Source organism: Platalea leucorodia, assembly GCF_965183815.1.
Source record: "Platalea leucorodia genome assembly, chromosome: 3".
Lineage (NCBI taxonomy): Eukaryota > Metazoa > Chordata > Aves > Pelecaniformes > Threskiornithidae > Platalea > Platalea leucorodia.
Window position 1 is genome coordinate 89,847,938 of NC_138825.1, and position 17,171 is coordinate 89,865,108.

The 17,171-nt window shown below is 41.4% G+C and overlaps 1 protein-coding gene across 1 annotated transcript in view; it reads left to right on the forward strand.

Moving 5' to 3' along the window:
- The window catches only part of UBE3D (ubiquitin protein ligase E3D), an 83,556-nt gene extending 71,222 nt beyond the window's left edge, over positions 1 to 12,334 (forward strand). The window contains exon 10 of the mRNA XM_082305980.1: positions 11,345 to 12,334. Within this exon, the coding sequence (XP_082162106.1) occupies positions 11,345 to 11,365 (21 nt within the window). The 3' untranslated portion in view covers positions 11,366 to 12,334. The remainder of the gene's footprint in view (positions 1 to 11,344) is intronic.
- Positions 12,335 to 17,171: the final 4,837 nt, after the last annotated feature.

The following is a 17,171-nucleotide window of genomic DNA, read 5'->3' on the forward strand; positions in this document are numbered from 1 at the left end:
TTTAAAGCACTTTACCACAATAGTTTTTAATATAGCTTTTCCTAACGGTCAGTTTGAAGACAGAGCAGGTGACCTCTGGAGCTGCTCTGTAGTTTCTTGTCTCAGTTTTACCTGTCTGTTGGGTTTTCTATCACCTTGGTGTAAGAGATGAGAAGGTTGTCTTATGAGTGGCCTCAAACAGGCTCTTAACAGGTAGCTAAATTTGGACAAAGAGAGAAAGATGGTTTTTCATTAAATTAAAATTAAAAAATGCATTGACCTGCAACACTAATATCTAATGGCTCTGGTGTCTTACCAGTGCTGAATCCTGCAGATAACTGTATTGCTATTACACTGAGAGTTGTGGAGAGAATGAGGGAAACCCAAATCATTTTTTTAGTTAGTACTTGTATGATGGCCTTGATAATGCACCGCACCAATTACGTATCTGTTTTATTTAGTGCAAACACTTGTCTGCACTTCAGTTTTTAGCAGGAGATACTGCTTTCTCCTCCTTTCTCCTTATGTTTCCAGTTCAGTTCCTTGTTCTCTTTAGCGTTCCACTGTGTTGCTTCTAAAATTGAAATAATCTTAGCCTGCTATTTTTTCTCCTATTAAGGGCAGGGGACGGAGGGTGAGAAAAAAGACAAGAAACGCAAGCAAGAAACAGGCATCTCCAGCCAGGCCCTGAAGGGGATTCTGGCTTGCAGATTTTACCTGCTGCTGCGGCTGAGAAACAAATAATTATTTCTGTATTAATCTTGCTTTTCCTAGGGAAACAGTGTGAGCAAGACTGCGTGGGGGCTTTGTCTCCTACTGTAGTATATGAGCCATAGCACAGGCTGGAGGTAAATCCTGACTGAAGGTGTATTGTGTGGGTTTAGGGGAGAAGGACTGATTGGTGTGAGGAGAAAAATGCTGGCGGTAGTGGTTAAAAATAGGAGAAAGATTTGAGTTAATGTGGTGAATGGTTCAATATTAGGGAATACTAGGGAAAATGTTAGTTTACAGTGAAGGGATCATTTGACCTGGAAAAATAAGCTGGTAATAGAAGACTATATTATCCATTTTTCTGGTTTGGATGATGCAGAACTTGAAAGTCACCTTCCTGTTTTAGGGTTTGCTACAATACTTCATGGCTAAAGGGACGGGAGAAGGAGAGGAAGGAAGGAAACATTTGCCAGCTTAGAATCCAGTTGAGTGTGTTATTGTGCAGTGAAGACCTAAAACCAGTGCTTCTCTTTCACATTTGCTAGCACTTCCCTCTCTTTAAGTCATAATAGGATTGGAATACAGTAACAGGGTATTTTGGTGAGATAGGATGCTTCATAAATTATGTTGCAGAGAATACCACCAAAGAGCATCTAATTCAGAGCAACAACCATGCAAATGACCAGAACATCACACATCTGGGTAAGCCAGCATGTCATCAAAGAAATAAGTGCATAGAGTGCTGACTGATCTCCGATCTCACACCTGACATGCGCCATACCTTATCAGCTTACTTTTGAGAGAGGTGATTTGATGATTCTGTTGAAGAGAGATTATGTTGCTGCTTAGTTGGCCCTATTTATTCCTTCTGGAATTATGTACCATTTACTTGCTTCATGGACAACAAAATAAATCCATATCTCTCTCTATCTAGACCTTTCTTTTAAAAGACATCAGACTATGCATAGTGCCTTGTTCAGGGCTTTTTTCATTCTTTTGCTCATTGCTGAAATACTGTAAGAGATGCAGTTGCTGGATACTACAGCAGAAGCAGTGTGTCACTCCTTTCCCTTGCTGGGGAAGACGGTGCTTCAGTATTGTTGGTGCTGGTCAGTTGAAGCAGATTCCCAAGAATGCAAAGAAATCTGGTGGTACGAGAACTGCAAAAACACAACAGAGCCTTAGACTGACATGACTTTGAAGAAATCAGCCCGGAGCAAATCCTGCTGTGACAGCAGGCTGTGTGTGTGGAAGTGTGAAATGGCGAGCTGTGCGTTGGAGTGCAGGTCTTTGAAAGGGTGGCAAACACGACCTTCTCTAATTCAGCCTTGTGCAACACCTTTCAGTGAGGCTAAAAAGTTTTTAGGAGTTGCATCATATGTTCCAGTTTGGTGTGCTAAGGATTAATTTCTTCATGTGTCTCTAGCTTTAGGATGTAGCTAGCATGCTATAAATTGACACAGCAGCTTGCAGTGCCTTGTTTGTTTTAGGTTAATGTGTGTCTCCCAACTGCCCGTACATGTATGTGCTTAAACAAATGTCTTTTCTACAGCAGTTTAAAACGACTTGATGCAGAAAAACATGTGCTGCTTGAATTGCCTGGTTAGTGTGAAGTTCGGCGTAGTAATTACTACAGTAAAAACCAAACATCATCTGGTGTTGACTAAAAAAATCCTAAATTCCGTGGGATTTGTAGACCAGTTCACTTTAGATCAGTAATTGCAATGCAACATTAGTACTAAGTTCCATCCCCCATCGTGGTTTGCATTCAAGAGAGAAACTGTATTTAAGACTAACAAAGGTAAATAATACTGCTGTGTCTGTGCCTGTCTTAATGATGGGTACCACAAGAAGTGACGTCTGCAGTGGAAATAAAAGTAGCATAGGCTAATGAGGAAGGCCTGGTAAAAGACAAAATAAAGCCATGCAGTTTTGGGGCTTCTTGTATCTAGATGTAAAGAAACAAAAGATTAATAGCATTCTCAACTTAACCTAAAAAAAACCAACCCAAAAAAACTTTTCTTTTTTTTCACACAAAGAACTACTTGATCTAAAATAAAAAATAAATCAGTTGTCTTCATAGAAAATAAAAACATGCAGAGATTTATTTTCTACTGTTTTTGCAGCTGCTTACAGTTTTCCCTCTAAAGTTTGGGCAAGCTTCAGCATGTAACTGTTAAATTAGCAAAGAGATAGCTTGCAGTGCATGTGCACAGCCTGGGACTTTGGAGGAATCTCTTGCTTTTTCTCATTTATCTCTATCACATTTCAAATCCAGCTTCATTCTTATAAGAAATTAATACTTTTAGGAAGGATTAGTTGAAAGAATGCATGCTGATTTATAGATGGGTTTATTTCGTAAATCCTGAAAGGGCATTACCAGATTGAGAAATCATATTAAAAAAAATAAATCCTTGCTTTCGTTACAATTAATTCCACTAGCAGTTGAATGAAAGGAATATAATTCTCTTTCTGCTTGATTGTTTTGGTTATATTTTATATCTTCACCAGCTTGGACAGAAGAAGAAAGTGATTTATCAGAGTGATGTTCTCCTAATAAGTTTCTTCCTGCAATGAAGACTGGAAAGCCCACAGATCTACAGCGCCTTTCACATTGTACAGGAGAGGACTTGCCTTTCCCCAGCCTTCTCCTAGAAGTGCCAGGGAATTTGGCTGTTCAGATGCTAGGTCTAGTGAAGCCAAGTTCTCCCCAGCTTTCACTGCCACTTGTGTTCCTCTGCTGCTGTGGTAGTGTAGCACTGACCAAAAATATGTTTCCTGTAAGACCTTCGAGCTGCTTGAAACAACTTCTCTTTGAGATGGGAAATTCCTTGCAGATACATATGCTAAAGAATTATGTTGACCTCCTGTAGAGTGAGTGAGGTTAGAGTCCTTCACAAAATGTCCTCTCTTCCACACCCAAATCTGAGCTCTATAGGGGTTAGTGGGTCGGATTGCAAAGCTGTCATTCCACATACCCTTATTCTTCAATCCAATTTGCAGGGTTTAACTTGTCAGGATAACATAGTTCCACAACCTGTGCTTCTGTTGACTTCATAATTGCCATCACCACATAGTCCTTTGCAGCACAGTGCTGCCACATTTGGCTGTGAGAGTGTTCTGGATATATTTTAGTTTCCGTCTCCATTGGAATTCAAGCATGATAGTGATAGTCATGAAGGCTTTTATACTGACCCTAGATTTTAATTTATTTGATTAAATATTTGAAACTCTGCTTGTCCAACTGTATCTGTTCAGTCAATCTGTAGTATTGTAGCATTGTTTTAGTGACCTTGCAAGGGACCCGTATTCCTCTAGTGGCATTTTTGTTTGAAATTGTTTGTTTTCCATAGTAAAGTATTTGAGACTTACCAGCCTAGTGGTGTGAAGTTCTGCTGCTATGAGCACAGGCTGGTGGTTCCTCGGTTTGCTTAGTCCAAAAATGACAAGGAAGGGTAATTATATAAAACACTTTTTCATGTTTTGATGCATACTCAAAACCAGACTTCCCACTGCATGGCATTTAAAGCACGTTGGGAAACCTTCCCTATCTGAGAGCACCTGGAACAATTATTTTTGACATGTTGTGTAAGTGGCTGCCATTGATGGGCTGCGGAGGGGATATTAGAGCAGCCAAGTCTACCTACATGACCTCTGTGGCACAGGGAAAACAGGCACGCAGTGATGTAACGGTCAGCTGTCATCCCAAGAGCCTGGAGTGCAGAAAAAAGAGAATTAAACATCAGTGTAATGGAGGGCAGCTTTGCAGCTGGAGTACAGCCAGGCATTTGCAGGCTACCAGGAGGCCATCTTAAGGCAAGTAAATCCTACACTATCAAGGTAGGGACATCTCCGTCTCCTCTCATTCTTCTAGTAGTAAATATGTTGCCTTCCGCTCCAGTTTCCTCTAAAAATGCCTTTTGCTTCCCAGGAGCAGCCTCAGAGATGTAGGGGTAATATGCTACAGCTTGGTTGTATTCAGTCTGGAAAAGGCAGATGCTTTTTTATGGGTCTGTGGATTCAGTGGGGGCGAGTGTAAATATAGCAGTTAATGTTCTCTCACATCTCTGCTCATCTAATGCCATCTGCTTTGTGTCCGTTCATTCACACTGGTGCGAAAACGTATTTCTGGAACAGGTTATTTGTGCATCAGTGGACTTGGTCCCTGGCTAGTAGGTGAGAGCGAATATGTAAACTGTGCAGTATGGGTAGGCAGGCGAACTCCTAAGTTTTAATGTGGCTATTTATAATCAGCCGTTGTCAATAGTTGCTAATCCACAGGGTAATGGTAACAGCTATAAGACATCGCTGCTTCTGGTGGTGGTGCAGGAGTGGGAAGAGCATTGTTGTGCCTTAGAGAAGGCAGTATTCCTTTGGCTCCTCCATCCCTCGTCAGCAGTTGTGGGAACACCAAACTTGGAGCAGAGTTTATCAGAAATCAGATATTTATAGAGCTGGGACCTCGATGTGGTGCAGATGTTTTAATCCTCCCACTTCTTGATCTGTCTTTATTTTACGGGAGTGAGAAATATATCAGGCAGGATTATGGCCTTTTCTATGTGTTTATGCACATTGTCAGTGTAGTTGTACCAGTGCATTAATAAATACAGGGGGGCAGGTTTACATGTAGGCTCAGTTATACTCACACAAACTTGTTTATATCACTTTCTCTGATTCTTCAAGGTAGGGGTGTATTCTATGTACAGAGCATCTTGATTGCACTATAATTGCAACCACCCAAGCAGTTGTACTAGCTGTAATCATTACAGCTTCATAGAATCACAGAACGCTTTGGGATGGAAGGGACCTTTAAAGGTTGTCTAGTCCATCCCCCCTGCAATGGGCAGGGACATCTACAACTAGATCAGGTTGCTCAGAGCCCCATCCAGCCTGGCCTTGAATGTTTCCAAGGATGGGGCATCTACCACCTCTCTGGGCAACCCGTTCCAGTGTTTCACTGGAAGCTTAAACCATAACACTTAGCACTAGCCATAGCTCTTGTGGCAATACAAATCTGTATGTGAATTAGACTTTGGTCTGAGGCTTTGACTATATGTTACTTTCCAAATCCATCTGTATGTGTGGAAAAAAACACTGTTCTCAGCTTTCCACTCTTGTTTCCACCAGAGCTTAGTCTCTTCCCTGTGATCTGCTAGCAGAATTGTTTGTGGAAGCCCTCCCTTTCAGGATAAATCAATCTGGATAAATTTCCAGATAAATCAATCCGGTTAGCACAGACCAGCGTTTAGCATACCAGTTTGATTTCACCAGGCACTAGGTAGAAAGCTTGAAACGGCGTTTTGTGGGGAAAGAGGATGAGTAACTTGCAGCAGAGGGATACTGTTGAGCCTGTGAAGTTAACGTCTTCCACCAGTGCAGCTGGATCTAGGAGCAGAGGATCTAGGATCCCACAGCTGTCCATGTCTCTTTGGGAAGGTTATTCTCTTCCTGCGCACATGGATGGCATGGCATTGCTTGATTACCTGTCAGCCTTGAGTGGAAATGAATACAGCATTTGACATTGATTGTAGGCTGTAGCCTCGTTGGCATATAATCAAGGTTTCCTCTGCAGTCATTCAATCACGCCTGATTTCACACTAGCACATGTGCAGGATTAAATCATGGGTATCTGTTTATGTACAGATTGTCTGCTTGCGGTAGATATGGTTTAAGATAGCTGTGTAAGTTGTGTTCTTCTAAAACACAATGTAGCGTTATGAACTGTGTGTGGTAGCATTTAGAAATTGGTCTAATGTTCAAAGAAGAAAACAGTAAAATATCTTTTATGTGTTTAAGCCTCAGTTTTGAGTCTGGTGGTGGAGTTTCGTTCTTTGTTGTGTAATGGAAAAGCAAAACCAGAGCAGTCGTATCTCAGGAAGCGTTCATAGGTGTAATAGGTTCATTTTCTTCTGCTGAAACCAAAGCATATGTAACTACTTTCAAGCCACTATTTTCCTTTATAATTATGCAGAAGTAAACAGAAGTACAATTCCCTCTCTAATACTGAAGAGAAATTCTGTAGTATGTCTTCTACCTACTTTTGTTTAGCTCTTGGGAGAGATGTAGGTATTAGAAATTCTGTGTCCTCAGCTTTGAGAGACCTACACAGAGATCTTTATTTATGCATGTTTCACTTGGTCTCCTTTAAAGAGAATACAAACATAAGAACAGTTTAAAAGTTTGTGTTAGAGCATGGGAATACATCTTTTGGCATATGGGTTGTTTTCCTGTTTTGTTGAAATAAGGATCTGGCTTCTTTTCGGTTCTTGCAGCTGATTGAAAGATTGAACTCCTTTTCCTTTGCTTAGCTGAGAAAATAATTTTCTCTTAGTGCTGCGTTTCCTCTGTCTGTTGTCAGCTCCACAAGACAGATTGTATGCTCTGGATTTGCAGATTGCATTTCTTTAAAATATATTGTTTAGCTGCCTCTAGTCACGCTTCTGCTTCTCTTACAGCAGTCATCCGCTCTGCCTGCTCACCCAGTGTTACCGCTTGGGTAGAAGAGATTTCTTTCCAGCAGCTTCTGCCATCTGGAACCGCCTTCTTTTATCTCCCTAGTTCGTTAGGTCTCCATCGCTTTTAAAACATTTTCTGAAATATTTTCTTTCACCTGTTACTCCTCAGTGTTTGACTCTGTGGCTGGATGCTTAATTCATTAGGAAATGCCCATACGCCACTGTTTTCCGCAAGATTTTTATCGTGTGAAGTCAGGAAAATGTTTTGAGGCACAGCTTGATGAAACATTCTATAACATAAAATGTTATTAGAAAGTTTCAAAAAGACTGAAACTATAACCCCATAACTACCTTCTCCCTACGGAGGAAAGAATATTGCCAGCCTCTGTTTTTATAGCAAAAGAGTTACCACCAGCTTAGTGCTGCTGTTTCACTCGCCTGTGTGTGTGTACATACAAAATTGGCACAGAGTCGCAGAATGGCTGAGGCTGGAGGGCACCTCTGGAGACTGCCCCGTCCGACCCCACCGCTCAGGCCGGGCCAGCCAGAGGCGGGTGCCCTAGGCTGTCGCCAGTCAGGTTTGGAATATGCAAAAGACAGATGAAGGTTGCACAATTTGTCTGGGCAACCTGTTGCAAAGTTTGACCACATAAGTACACTCTCTGTCAGGATGCTTTTCTCACTTCTCAGTACCGTTCCCATGTAGTCTGGAGTATGCTTAACAGTTTGACATTTTGCATTTTCCCATTTTCCTGGGAAAGCTAAGGGAGCACAGCTTCTAGAATTGGACAGCACAACCTGGATTTCTTAACTTGCCCTGGGTCCGAAAGCTTTTAACAAAGTTGTTGCTGCTTTGTTGTTCACAGAAAAAGTGATTTTGTAAGATACATCATTTTTATGTCTGTGGCGCTCTGCTGCTCCCTCTGTATTGATATCTTTTAAAATGCTTGAAAATGTGGACTTTATGTTTGTTCATTATCCAGAGGTCTTAGCAGCTTCTGTCTCTGTGGAAACTAATGGGGTGGAGTGTTGAGATGCTCTTGATACTCTGAGATAGAATAAGATTGTCATCTTCAGAAGTAATCAAGAGAAAATGAAAAAAAAATGTCACATGTCATAGAAGTAAGGATGCTAGAGTACAAAAATCGGTTTTTAATGATGGATTGATATTGGGTATCCTGAGTGCTTTAGGAAGGGGACAATGTGCTGAGGTAAGGTCAATAAAAAATCTTTGCATAAACTCATGAGAGAATTGGCTTTTATTCTGAATTTAGTGATAAACCTTAGTTTGTAGATCAGATAGCTGTTTGGCACATTATTTTTCTTTCAAAGTGCACTAGTAGCGGTGAAATACTAGATTTGCAGACTTTGCTGAAAGAGTTGCTACTAGACCTGGAAGAGGCCAGTAGTTGTCGGTCCTGCAGAGCAAGTATCCTACTAGACGGAGAATTGAGGGAGAACCACTTAGTCCCACTTTCCCAACCTATAGTAATTCATTTATTATGTAGAACATATGGTTTACTGCTGCTTAAGAGATCCAAGAGCATCTACAGTATAATATAAATATTTTATGCGCTTCATATTGAACTTTGGATAACATGAAACTTTGTAAGTAGTTTAGTTTCAGTTGGTTTTGTTCTCAAACATCTTCATGTGTTGCAGGTGTTTTTTAAACAGCTTATGATTTCCATGTGTTATCCCTTTTTTGTTGGCTGTGTCAACTATAGGGATGATCTAATGTGCTCTTTTCATTCACATTGGTAGTAAGTATAAATACAGACAGTGATAAATGATTCCTTTTGATGTTTTTCAATGTATTGGGCAGTAGGGGATCCTGGCAGTCTAGGGAAACATTATGTTGCAAATAATCCTCTGAAAGGAGTGAAAAATTGTATTTCATGCATTATAAAATATAGCAAGTAGTCAAATTAAACAAGTATATCCACTCTAATGATACCTCAAAACTGTGTCTCAAAGGAGCTTGCAATCTCAGGCAGAAAAATCTGCTTAAAATTTTGAATCTTGTGTATTGAGATGGTTATTGCTTTTCTTGATTTTTCTTTTTCTTCCTTGCAATGCAAGGACAAATTTCTCACCTTGTTAAAGTCAATGTGAGTTTTGTCTTTGACTTAATTGGTGTCAGGATTTCATCCCTAGCCTGTGTTACTTAGGACTCTTCTGCATAGGTAAGATTTTACATTTGCTATTAATTATGCATCTGTCTCTATTCATCTGAGTGACTAAATCATGAGAAAGGTGACAGGCATATTGATTTTCCTTTCATTTTATGTCTTTGAGGGTGGGAGTCTTTGGCCTAATGGATAAATTTCCCTACATGATGAGTAGTCTCTAGCTTTTACAACACCCCTTGGTTGAGCTGACAGAAATCTTTCTGATGTAGCAACTTACTGTTGGAAAATGCTGATTGAGCTGAATGAAAACAGTCAGCGTGATAAGAATTTCATGGGAAAGCAGGCAGATTTTCCACCCTGGCCAGCCAGCTATTTGCTGGCCAGCTTTGCCTACAGACGTTTCTGAAAATTCTCGTTTCTGAGTTTTAGTTCCAGTTTGGAAGAAGAAAAGAATGATTCAGAAATGTGGAAGCTTTTGGGGATCTCAGTTGTCTTATCTGTACAAACCCTTCCATGTAGTAGCATTGCAGCTTTCTAATAGGTTACTGCTGTTAGTGTTGGAGTAGCAAAAGAGATGTTCAGGAAGTGAGATCACTTGATTTTTTCCATTCTTAACCCAGAATTGCTATTTTCATGTCCCATTCATACCTTGTAGTCATGTTATTTTAGACATGAATCTTTTGTACGAATGATTTTCTGAGAAGCCTCTTAGATATGTTAAAACTTGCTTAATTTTTTGCATCCTCTATAGCAGACATACAACTCTCTCTTAAACATTCTTCAGGCATAGAATCCAAAAGAAATGTTTCTACTCTGTTTTGCTCTCTGTTCTGAACACTCAATGATATTTTATGCTTTAATTCAATTCCTTCTGGTTGATCATGCTTCATGCATTCTTTAGTCACAGTATCAAGTAGAGTAGTGATTGAGGGTCAGCTCTGAAAACCCTAAGTGGCAATTGATGGTAATTTGAATCTTTACTTAGGTGACTATTGAAAGGTCTTGGAGAGAAAAAAGGGGAAGTGTACATCTCAAATGTTTTTTTCTTGTGTGTTTTTTGTGGGGTAGGAGAAACAGGTTATATTTTCAGAAGACTTGTGTAACCTGGTAGTTGTTTTTGGGGGGTATTTTTGTTTTGTTGGTTTTTTTTTTTTTGTCCTTCTGTGGTGGCATCTGTCCATCTTTTTTTCTGTCCTTGTGATCAGCAAAGTTCCCAATTGAATATCTGAAGCGATCTCCTTGGCAGATGAGAATCTGCACATGTGATTGTGTTTCCTGTCAGCTAACTTAACTTTCTGAGTCAGTATCCTGCAGGTTCTGAAGAAGGCTAAACAAAAACAAAACCATGCAGGGGAAACTGCTGCATGCATGTGACCAAGAACAAACTAGTTGGGACACCAGAATATCCTATAGGTCTCTTGTGATAGATCACCTTCCCTCTAAATAGATGTTAGACATGACAGTCCACTTAGTGCACTAAAAAGAAGAGGTACATCATTTGTTATCTTATCATATACAAGTATTTGTCTTTTCCCCTAAGGTAGGTTCTTGGTTCCTGGTCATTTTAAAATGTAAGGCATTTTTTCTTTATGACTTTGGACTTCTCATCCTGACTTTGGAATCGGGTGTTCACTTAGAGCGACAGCACTGTTCAAACAAGCTAATATTCGGGCAAAACAGGGAATGTATCAAAGATTTAATCTAAGCTATTGTCAAAATACTATCAAATAGCCTTTTAAGGCTTAGACAAGATGAACACCTTGTACTTTGTTATTCTGGGGAAAAAAAAAAAAGGTTTTGATACATAGTTTGGCAACAAGTGCAGTGCAGTGCTTGAGCAAAAAGAGTAAGCTTTGGAAGTTTTAGGAGACATACATTAGGTAGAAAAGTGGTGGGAAAGTAACACTGCTCTCAAATATAGCCTCTGCTCTCTCATTACGTTAGTGTGTTATTTTTTTAAGTGAAAAGATAATTATAATATGTAATTTCAGCTGATACAATGAAACATCTTTGTTTTACCTGCAGTGTTGAGACTAATCACAGTATTGTTTTCGCTTCCTTTTACAGGTTGCCTTTCTGAAGATGTGAAGAACGCAGATACCTGTTTTGAAAACTATTCTCAAATTCATTTTCAGCAGAAATTTACAGATAACTTCCAATGGTGTGACTTTCAGAAAAATATCCACTGGCATTACAAAACACAATGGGGGTGTGGTGTGTTATTCTTCATATCTGGATGTGTTTCAAAACCAAAGACAGAAAAAGTTAACTTTTGCATCCGGTACATTCTTAGATGTCATTCTAAGAGTGACTTACCTGTCACTCCTGTCACATCCCGCTGGGACGACTGTTATGATCTCTTCGTTGCCAAAAAGAAATTATCTATGTATCTTAGTATTACCTTTATCACACAGTGTTTGATAGTGACCTGTATGTCCTTAGGAAAATTCACAACTGGTAGCAAAGAGAGGGTTTAAAATATTTAACGTCATGGATGCAATGTAAGCTCTTTACTTTCTTTGTTCTGGTAAATTTAGAGGTCCAACTTTAAAATATAAAATCTGGTTTTTGTCAAACTTCTGTGTTCATCATGTATATTGTTTCCACATTAAGGTTCGCTTTCCTTCTTGAGAGAGAAGGAAGACAGTTTCTGTATTCCTGCACTTCATGTAGAATTTTTTTAAATTGATAATGTTTTGGAGGATCAAGATTTTGTGGTTACTTGGAATAATTATTCCTTCAACTTCAAAAAAGTGAATGTGTGTGAAGGCTAGCCTTGCAGAAACTGCTGGAGGTGGAAGATACTTGTAGCAAGTCAATACAGCTACTCTAAATTGTCGTTCTCTGTTGTGGATGCTCAGCTGCCTTCCGCATGAGTGACAGCGCATTTCCGTGGAGCACAGAAGCTGTTACCGTTTTCATTTTTGGAGTGGATTGCTTACTGAGTTGACAGCAATTTTTGCCTTCCCTTGTCCAGGGGAATGGGATGGTATAAGTGCATAGGATGAGAGGCAGAAAAGATGCCTCCTGGCATTTTTGCCTCAATTCCTGCTCATTGGGATGGACTGCTCTTGAGCTAGAAGGAGGTGACCCTTTAATATCAACCATCTCTCTTGGATCCCTCATCCCTCCAGGGTCTTATCCCATAACTGCCTCGCTTATCTACAGTTTTCCTTAAACAACTGCTCTTGGCAAATCAGTCAGGTACTGGAATGGTTCATCTGACCTAGTGTGACAATTCTTGTGTTCTCAAAATGTATACAGAAAGGTATCCAAGCAGAAAAAAAAAAAAAGGAGAGCGCCTTTTTATGTAGGCTGGCTTTTTCAAAGTCCATCTTTAAACTCTTAACATAAAAAGATGCTACCTTGTTGGAAAACAGCTATGTTTTGGGAGAATGGGTTCTGGAGGGAATATTCTTGCTAGAGGAGTTCTTTGAAAATTCCTGAATTTCAAGGAAAGTTAACATGCCCTTTACTCATGAAATGATCATAATTTATGAAGTGACTCTGCAAAGTGTTGGACACCTTCTCTGGGTTTTACACATCCAAAGACAAGTATCTGAGGCCTCCCAGCACCCAGTCTGAATATCATCTTATTTTTATGTTATTATTTTAGATTTCAGTATCGAAGGAAGAGCAAAAATATTCTGAGTTTTGTATTCAGGGACTAAATTAATCTAGCTCCAAGATATTTTGTCTATGCACCAATGTTTAGTCATTTTATGAATAAAATATATTTTCTAAATCAGTTTACTGTTTGTTCTGCTTAACTGCTGTGACAGTTTCAGCTTCCCAGAATATGACTGAGCAATTTGCAGATGGAAGACATTCATAGAATCGTAGAATCATAGAATGGCTTTGTCTGGAAGGGACCTTAAAGATCATCTAACTCCAACCCCCCTGCCATGGGCAGGGATGCCACCCACTAGACCAGGTTGCTCAGGGCCCCATCCAACCTGGCCTTGAACACTGCCAGGGACGGGGTGTCCACAACATCCCTGGGCAACCTGTTCCAGTGCCTCACCGCATTCTGAGTAAAGAATTTTTTCCTAACATCTAATCTAAATCTCCCCTCTTTCAGTTTGAAACCATTCCCCCTTGTCCTGTCTCTATCTGCCCTTATAAAGAGTCTCTCCCCCTGTTTTATATAAGCCTCCATTAAGTATTGGAAGACCACTATAAAGTCTCCCCAGAGCCTTCTCTTCTCCAGGCTGAACAACCCCGACTCTCTCAGCCTGTCTTCATAGCAGAGGTGCTCCAGCCCTCTGATCATCTTCGTGGCCCTCCTCTGGATCCGTTCTAAAAGGTCCACATCTTTCTTGTGCTGAGGGCTCCAGGGCTGGATGCAGTACTCTAGGTGGGGTCTCACGAGGGCAGAGTAGAGGGGGAGAATCACCTCCCTCGCCCTGCTGGCCACGCCTCTTCTGATGCAGCCCAGGACACGGTTGGCTTTCTGGGCTGCGAGAGCACATTGCTGGCTCATATCCAGCTTTTCGTCCACCAATACCCCCAAGTCCTTCTCTGCATGGCTGCTCTCAATGAATTCTTCTCCCAGTCTGTACTCATGTCTGGGATTGCCTCAACCCAGGTGCAGGACCTTATACTTGGACTTGTTGAACCTCATTTGGTTCATATGGGCCCACTTCTCAAGCTTGTCCAGGTCCCCCTGGATGGCACCCCGTCCTTCCAGTATGTCAACTGCACCACTCAGCTTCGTGTCATCCACAAACTTGCTGAGGGTGCACTCTATCCCACTGTCTATGTCATTGATAAAGATATTGAAAAACACCAGTCCCAAGACAGAGCCCTGAGGGACACCACTCGTCACTGGTCTCCACCTGGACATAGAGCCATTGACCACAACTCTGGATGCATCCAGCCAGCCAATTTCTTATCCATCGAATAGTCCACCCTTCAAATCCATATCTCTCTAGTTTAGAAATAAGGATGTTGTGTGGGACTGTGTCAAAGGCTTTACAGAAGTCTAGGTAGATGACATTGATCGGTCTTCCCTCATCGACTGTTGCAGTCTCTCCATCATAGAAGGCCACCAGATCGTCAGGCACGATTTGCCCTTAGTGAATCCGTGCTGGCTTACTCGGATCACCTCCTTCTGCCTCTGGGAACATACAAGGTTCCAGAGTGACAAATGCAGACATTTCACTAGGAGTATTTTTTGGGGAAAAAAAAACCTTCCAGAGATGAAAGACAAATCAACCCCATCCTGCCTGGTCTGTTGCTAACCCGTAGGAGCTAATGGCTCCGGTCATGCTACTACAATGTCAGTGCTGTTGCTGGCTAAGGAAGCAAATCCTGCAAGAGTGCTAAGCCCAGTGTGTACACTTAAAACATTAAACTTTTTAGGAGCTTGCCCTCTTCCTACGTATGCTTAAAGCTTTTCCGTGTTCTTTTTTACCCTAGATGTTGGTGAACTGGGTGGAGTTAACGTTCTTCATGGCAGCCCGTATGGTGCTGTGGGTTGGATTTGTGGCTCCAACAGTGCTGGCAGCACACCAATGTTTTGACTATAGCTGAACCTTCTCTTTTATTTCCCACTCTGCCCCCACCTCCCCCCAGTGAATACGCTGAGGGTGGGCAAGAACTTAGGAGGGGGGGACACAGAGGGGACAGCTGACCTGAATTGGCCAAAGGGATGTTCTGTACCATACAGCACCATGCACAGCAGTAAAAACTGGGGGTAGAGGAAGAAAGGGGGAGAGGGGTGTCTTCCAAGATGGTGGTTGCTCAGAGAATAGCTGGGCATCTGTCTGCTTGTGGGAGGTGACGAGTTATTGCCTTTACATCACTTGGTTTCAGGGGTTTTTTTCTCTTTCCTTCACTTATGTTGTGGTTTAACCCCAGCCAGCAACTAAGCACCATGTAGCTGCTTGCTCACTCCCCCCTTGTGGGATGGGGGAGAGAATCAGAAAAGAGAGAAAACTCATGGATTGAGACAGTTTAACAGGTAAAGCAAAAGCCGTGCACGCAAGCAAAGCAAAGCAAGGAATTCATTCACTTCTTCCTATCGGCAGGCAGGTGTTCAGCCATCTCCAGGAAAGCAGGGCTCCATCACGCGTAACGGTTACTTGGGAAGACAAACACCATCATGCCAAACGTCCCCACCTTCTTTCTTCTTCCCCCAGCTTATGTACTGAGCATGACGCCATACGGTATGGCATAGCCCTTTGGCCAGTCTGGGTCAGCTGTCCTGGCTGTGCCCCCTCCCAGCTTCTTGTGCACAGGGCAGAGCATGGGAAGCTGAAAAGTCCTTGACCGGTGTAAGCACTGCTTAGCAACAACTAAAACATCAGTGTGTTATCAACATTATTCTCATCCTAAATCCAAAACACAGCACTATCATAGAATCGTCAAGGTTGGAAAAGACCCTTAAGATCATCGAGTCCAACCGTTAACCTATCACTGCCAAGTCCATCTATACCAGGTCTTCGAGCACTGTATCTATCCGTTCTTTAAATACCTCCAGGGATGGAGACTCAACCACTTCCCTGGGCAGCCTGTTCCAATGCTTGACCACCCTCCCGGTGAAGAAGTTTTTCCTAATATCCAACCTAAACCTGCCCTGGCGCAGCTTGAGGCAGTTTCCTCTATACCAGCTACTGAGAAGAAAATTAACTCTATCCCAGCTGAAACCAGGACAACTTATTAAACTGTCTTTCTCTTGACCCACAAGTTTTCTTGCTTTTGCTCTTCCTGTTCTCTGCCCCATCATGCTGGTGGAGGAATGGGGCGGGGGAGAGTGAGCAGCTGGGTGGGTGCTTAGCTGCTGGCCAGGGTCAGCCCGCCACAATTGGAAGCAGAAGTTATGAAATCCCCAAAAGAAAAAGAATAAATCTTTCTGTTCCAGCTGCCCTCCCATTTGGGCACATTTTCCTTCCTCAGGTTCCCAAAGGCCACAATTGCCTGTCTGTGTGTATACGAGCGGCTGGGCAATTTGACACATTTAGTGTCATGTTTCCCTTTCCTTGGTTCTAGCTCTGAGACCTCCATTAACATTTAACCATTGACATTATCTGGAAAATACCAGACCACATATGATAATATATAAATGCCTCAGACGGGTTTCTATTTGAAAATAGATTTCTTTGGCCTTGTTCAGAAAAAAAAATGCTTTTGATACTTTCCCAGGTACCAGGCAATACATTATTAAGAACTCCTGTTTCTGGAGACAACTTTCGTGGCTTTTTTTTTTTCCCCTCCTATTTTTTATGTGATTTTTCCTACTGAGCCACTAGTGGATCTGAGGTGTGACATCTTCATTTGACACTTTCTTGCATTCTAGGTGCTTTATAAAAGCAAAACTTGGCCATTTTTTCAGGATTATCTTAGCAGTGAACCATGGGCTCTCATAAACCATGGACTTCGGTTCACAAAACCTCTTGAGTTCCCTTCAAGGCTCCTTCCTTGACCTTTGCCTATCACTGCTCTTGCCTCCATTTCTCTGTCTGTTGAATAGCATGATGCTGTTTGCTTGTCGACATCAGCATTTTGAAAAGTGTAAGTACAAAGTACAATTAGTTACTGTGTTATTTTCTTAGCATCCAGAGTTAGTGGTACATTTTAGTCTAGTCTAAATACCATGTTTGGATACATCCATAACAGAAAGCTTGTTTAGTTTTGAAGTGTGCAGACAGTATCTCCATGCAGATGGAAAAGCGTGCACCAAGATAGGAGCTGGCCTAGAAGCTGTGTTCTTAGAAAATGTTTGGTCCTTCTTATCACTTGCCCTCTCTCCCCAGCATTTTTTATCTGTTACAGTCTGCATTTTGCACTGCAGAAAGTGTCTTAATTTTTGCTTTCTGTAGTGCCAAGCACAGTGTTAGTCTTAAAGTAATAACAGTAAATCAGCAATGACGTTAAGAAGTCCCCAACTCAC